Source organism: Leopardus geoffroyi, chromosome A1 (assembly GCF_018350155.1).
Source record: "Leopardus geoffroyi isolate Oge1 chromosome A1, O.geoffroyi_Oge1_pat1.0, whole genome shotgun sequence".
Classification (NCBI taxonomy): domain Eukaryota; kingdom Metazoa; phylum Chordata; class Mammalia; order Carnivora; family Felidae; genus Leopardus; species Leopardus geoffroyi.
In genome coordinates this window covers 10,970,397-10,976,396 of record NC_059326.1, presented here as the reverse complement: position 1 = coordinate 10,976,396, position 6,000 = coordinate 10,970,397, and the positions used below count along the sequence as shown (strand labels likewise).

The 6,000-nt window shown below is 43.5% G+C and overlaps 1 protein-coding gene across 5 annotated transcripts in view; it reads right to left on the bottom strand.

Annotated features, from left to right (window-relative positions):
- Positions 1-1,078: 1,078 nt before the first annotated feature.
- Positions 1,079-6,000, bottom strand: part of RXFP2 (relaxin family peptide receptor 2) — a 60,282-nt gene continuing 55,360 nt past the window's right edge. For 4 of the 5 annotated variants that reach the window (XM_045471890.1, XM_045471961.1, XM_045472120.1 and 1 more), the window contains one exon: positions 1,079-2,988. In XM_045471890.1, coding sequence (XP_045327846.1) covers positions 2,729-2,988 — 260 coding nt within the window. In that variant the 3' untranslated portion in view covers positions 1,079-2,728. The remainder of the gene's footprint in view (positions 2,989-6,000) is intronic. The other variant, XR_006711001.1, reaches the window with a different exon arrangement.

The window sequence follows — 6,000 nt, the reverse complement described above, 5'->3', positions numbered from 1 at the left end:
TCACCAGTTTTCATTTCTATCATGTACATTCTCTGGATCTTTGCATTGCTTCCCAACTTGAGAATGGTAAAGCAGAGTGAAGAATCATATTGGGTGAGATAAATTCTTGAAAATGTAGCATGAGTATCTGCATAGCAAGTTACCAAATACTCATTTGATCTGGCACCGAGGTCACCCTTAAGAGACAAACATTGGGGTGATGGCTCTGCTTTTGTGGCTTTCTGAGGCTGTAGAGACTAGGCCGGATGGAGCTGAGGATTTGAGGCACATGGTGAGGTGTGAAACTACTATCTGTGAGCTAAAGCTCAGCTATGTGTAACCCCACTTAGAGCTCCTGGTCACCAGGGTCTATTTCAGCAACCGCAGTGGGCATAAACTATTTTAATGTTGATTACAAATAAACCTTAAGAATGAAGCAAAGTGATGTAAGTAAGCTTAGCGATGTCTAACGCAGATAAACCACGTACCCCCTTTTGGTACACTCATCTGAGGTTCCATATTCATTTCTTAGAATATATTTTTTTTTAATTTCAATACCAGATGTCAGTAATACACAGGCACATGATGGAGATGCGGATTGGGTAATTTGCCCTCATTCTCTCTTACTCAAAGATGGCACAGTCCATGGCCTCTTATGTTCTCAAGTCATGTTTATTTGCTGTTTGTGTTGTCATGGGAAGTGGTTAAAGAACAGAAGTAGTATTTTCATATCCACACAGAAGCATCGGGTTTAGAAAACAAGTCTAACAATGCAAAAGACCTCACTCAATCCAGATAAAAGACTGTTATTTGCTAAAATTAAACATTTCTTACAGGTTTCTATTTATGTAGCAGTGCAGAATAAGGCCGTAAATCACTAAGCTATTAGAATTCAATTCTATACTATCCATTAGCATGCTGCTAACCAATATATAGCTTCAATTTTTTCTGTGAAAACTTCCCTGATGCACCTGACCTTGTGTTTCTCATGTCTACTACTTAACAGTAAGAGCGCAGACATTCACAAACACAGTTCCCAGATGCTTGGTTCATGGCCCACCCCTCATGCTTTTCAAGAAAGGGAGACACACATTTGTGCTAAGATTGCAATACCCTGGGCTCAGGGTCTAGTCCTTATTTATGTTCCTGATGTTGGGAAATGTATTAGGAAATAAATCATCTGATGATCAAGGACTGGCAGAGGGCGTTTAATAAAATGTCAGCAAATTCAGGAAACATGTCAGGAAGTAACTCATCATAGTGAGGAGACAAGATGGAGAAAAGTTTGAAACCATAAGGGAAAAGGGCAGCCTACTTAATGGGGAGGAACATTATCTGCAGAATCCTCAGAAAGATTTCACTGATGCAAAAGATATTTCACTTGGTTGAAACGATGGTTTTAGTCACTATTAAGCAATAACAAGTAAATTACCAGAACTGCCGTGACATATGAACTCTGGGATTCTTTCCTGGATGCTATTAGATGATAGGAGGTAATCTGGAGTTCTTGGTCAGCTGCTTAGATTCTGCTCATTAAAGGAACTCAGAATGAAGAGAGCAGTAAAGACATTCAGTTATTGCCTCATGCTTTGGAAAAAGGGGTAAGAGAAAAACATAAGATGTGCTTGTTGACTGAGGTGCTGTGTTTCCCGGCTATACTCTCTCTCAGGAGAAACATGGTAATAGTCAATAAACAGGCTCTGTAGTCTTTTTCAAACATAAAATAAAATATGGACAAATGCAAAATATAATTTTATTTACTTGATTGTTTTTCACATATGAGCTTTCATGGTAAGGACACATCCAGGCCTTCACAAGTAAGTACTTTACATTTTCAAACCTCAAGTCCAAACTTACTGGCCTTTTTGAGTGAAATCTCTCTGAGTAAGCAAATGGACCCAATCAAACCACTATTCTTAAACCCCTTTAACACGTCTCATCCGTGTGTTTTGTGAAGACAGAACCTCCTAGCCGTAGGGATGCTACTTTAAAGACATTACCCTTGAAAGAGATTAAAATGTAGTCTTGGCCGTTGGGGTGTCCAATTTTTCTTCGTGGCCTGGGCAATCTCGAGAAAAATAATCTTGTTTGCGATCTCAACTCTGCTGACACTAAATAGCAGCCAAGAGGGTGAATGGTACTAGGCTTAGTCTCTGTCTCTCTGCCGTTTTGTTGGCTGCAACAGCCTCGTGTAAAGATGTGCTTTCAAAGTTTCTACGCCACCGGCGTCGAGGGCGAGGCTGGAGGCGGGCGAACATCTCAGAAATCCTTTGCCCTCGGTTCAGCAGGACGCCGACGATTTCCTTTGGCGTGGAAAACGCAAAGAGAGAGATGTGAGGTTTACGTGACGATGGCCACCCTGGAATGAGGTGTCATGAATGTTTTTATTTTATGGGCGGTGCAATTCAACTCAGAAGCAGACATGCAGTGCCAATGTGCGGGGCGTTCCCTTGCAGGGGGGTAGTAGTGTCGACCAGCTGCGCATCAGCGGCCCATCAGCCTACTGGGTGTGGTTTCGCTAGTGCATTTCCGAAATGCCGAGAGCGAGCAGAACCCACAGGTACAGTTCTTCGCACGGCTAAGTGGAACAACTGCCATCGGAACGCAGTGCCAGAAGTCACTCTGCTGTGCTCTCTGTGCAGAAAGGTTTGCTGTTGGGAGAGATGAAAAGCACTGCAGGTAGCATGTTCCGAACGCTGTCCTTTTCTTACAGGTGGTCCCCTGGAAGTCCGGGGGTCCAAAACCATTGCTAGGAAACTGGCTTCACTATACCATCCCCGAGGGTTATCTTGTTCAAAACGCCAAGTTTAAGTGCGGAGGAGTCATCCGTCCACACAATGGATGTCGAGAGACTTTCTTTCTTCCTTTTGAAAATGGATTTCCTCCGATGTTTGTGCAGCAGCTGTTTCAGCTTGTCTTTGAAAAAGCTGGTTGTGAGAGTGTAGAGGATGGGGTTCAAGGCACTGTTTACTGGAAGGAAGAAAATGACTATCCAGGAGGTGATTGTGCCTGGAGAGGGAAAGGAAATGTGGGAAATGTCATGAAGCGGAAATTTTAAACAGACACAAATAGCACATAACGGTTTGTAGTCAATGTTCCTTTGGGGAGGGCTTCCTATGACAGTTTTCTTTCACCATATTGAGACCCTCTCTGTTGGAGGAGCAGAGGACCTATGAATTCAAGGTCCTACCATTCAGAAATTTTTGAATTTCAGTAACTACTTGGTAGGTTGTTGGGAGGCCAACTGAGAGGAAATATATTAAAAAAAAAAAACAAAACAAAACAACACTTCTGGGACGCCTGGGTGGCGCAGTCGGTTGAGCGTCCGACTTCAGCCAGGTCACGATCTCGCGGTCCGTGAGTTCGAGCCCCGCGTCAGGCTCTGGGCTGATGGCTCAGAGCCTGGAGCCTATTTCTGATTCTGTGTCTCCCTCTCTCTCTCTGCCCCTCCCCCGTTCATGCTCTGTCTCTCTCTGTCCCAAAAATAAATAAACGTTGAAAAAAAAAATTAAAAAAAAAAAACACTTCATAGATATAAGTGTATATATGTGTGTATATATATATATGATGTATTTTTCTTGTCGTTATTGCTTTTCTTTATAGATATGTAAGAAAATGGCAAAATACTTCTTAATCAATAGATCAGTGTTCAGGAAATATCTGGTCCAGTCTCAGATGGGACCTCGGTCTTAACTTCACTCCTCAAGGCCTAACTGTCCCGCCCTCGTATTCCAACCATCCTTTTCAGAGTGGAGGCTGAAGATGTGACGAGCAAAGGAGAATACATCTTCCAACTCAATCAATCCTTCTGTGTGAAGCCTTACAGACGCTCATTAGAATACGGAGGGAAAGACGCCACAAAACTTCCTTGTGAGTAGACGTTTGTGATGATTGTGCCCTTTCCGAATACATCATGCACTTGGTGAGGATGAAGTGTGTTTTCCCCCTTGCACGCAGCTTGCTCTTAGGGTCATTGAGCTACGGGACCATGGGCAAATCACCTAAGCTCCCTGGACCTCAACTACCCTACCTGTGAAAGGGGCTGATGATAACTTACTTGATCGAAGTCGGGGGGCTGGGTGGGCCATGGTCGGCAGCTCTGCTGACGTCCCTCTTCAGCACTAACACCTGCAATTCTGCGACCCCCCTACACTAGGCTGCCTCCTCTTACACCTTCAAAAGTGTGAAGAACTCCCAGCTCAGGTGAAGAGCCGGAGGGTAAGGCCAAGGATACATTCCCTGTCACTCTCCCTTGTCTCCTTCTCTTCCCTCCCCATCTCACAATTTTCTTATCCTTTAGACATTGTTCTTTGTTCTTCTTTGCCCTGCTTTGTTCCTTCCATCCTTTCTGTTCTTCTTCTCTTTCTTTCCCATTTCTTCTGACTGCTTATCTGACCTCCCTTCCTCTTTATCCTGCTTTCCTGTTATCCCCTCCCTTCTCTTTTTTTCTGTATTTGCCTTCCTCTTTTCCTATCCCATCTTCTCTTTCTTGTCCTTATTTATTTTTTTGAACTGGAAAGAATATGGAAGAAAAATAGCTATGTTTAGCATAACTCAGATTTATTAAGGTTTCATAATACTATATTACGTGTCTTGAATTTTTTAAAATTAGATAGTATGGACAGTGCATGATTGAAATCAAAACCAAACCAAACAAAACAAGTGGCTTTTTGTCTGTTGTGTTCCCAGAGGAAATTGTGACCAGGAATGAGACTTCCCATTCAGTCTCAGGGTGACTCACTAATGTAAGGTCAGCAGGTGACTTCTGAGAAAGGAGGGCTAAAGCTGGCTTATCTTTTGGGCTGACCGCATGTGCTGTCAGTGACATGCCATGGTGGGGCACACCCCAGAGTTCTTGGAGGATGAGGACAGGATGGGTTTAAGTCAATGAGTCCAGCATTTCCTACAACACTTGGGGAGTCAGACAAGCAAGAAGGGGCTTAGTCAAATGCGGTCAAGACTACTCTGTTAGGTCCACCCAGGTGTCCAAGACAGACCTCAAAGGACTGAGCTATAAATGTAGAGAAAGACTGATGTGTGGGCCAAATAAGGTTGTCACAAAACATTTTTTTTTCCCCGTTCTAGTTTCCTATCATGATCTGGAATGTTGTAGGCTCTCCAAGGATGATGACTACTCCTGTGGCTCTCAGATACCAAAGCATCTTGATCACCAGACCTCCCCTGACTCTAAATCAGACAGTGTTATGGGCTGAATTGTGTGCTCCAAAATTCATATATTGGACCTCAGAATGTGACTGCATTTGGAGACGGCCTTCTAAAGTTGCCATTAAGTTAAAATAATTTAGATTGGTCCTCATTCCAATCTAACAGGTGTTCCTAGAAGAGGGAAACTTTCATACACATAGAGATACTATGGGTGCATGCACAGAGGAAAGACCACATGAGGATAGGGTGAGAAGGCAGGAGGGCCAAGGAGGGAGGCTGCAGCAGAAATCTGCTGACACTTTATTCTGGACTTCCAGCTCTCCAGAACTGTGAAAAAATAAATTTCTATTGCTTAAGCCACCCAGTTTGTGTTACTCTGTTATGGCAGTCCAAGCAGAGTAATACAGAGGAAAAGCCTCAGGGAGTTGACAGGCTCACAGAATATGAAAACTGGAAAGAATTTGAGAGGCCATATGAAACCAATCTCGGTGAGGTGATCTGCCTCCAGTTCCTCAACTGGTCAGCGGCGGGATCAGGACAGAAACCCAGGACTCCTGCCTCACTTGGTCCTTCTATCACCACACAAGACTGCCTCCTCCCACATCAAAAACAAGCAAGTGCCTGGGGTGGGGGAGGGCATCAAAAGGCGTGGAAAGAGAAGTTTGGGAGGTTGATGAGACAGTCCCCTCCCACCCTGTTCCACCACTCTCGGACCAGCTCAGCATCTTTAATTAAAGAAGCATTTATTAAATAACATTATGCAAAAAAAAAAAAAAAAAAAAAAAAAAAAAACACTTGTGGAAAGATAAACAACATATGGTCCCTATCGTCCTGAAGCTTATAATCTGAAGGGAG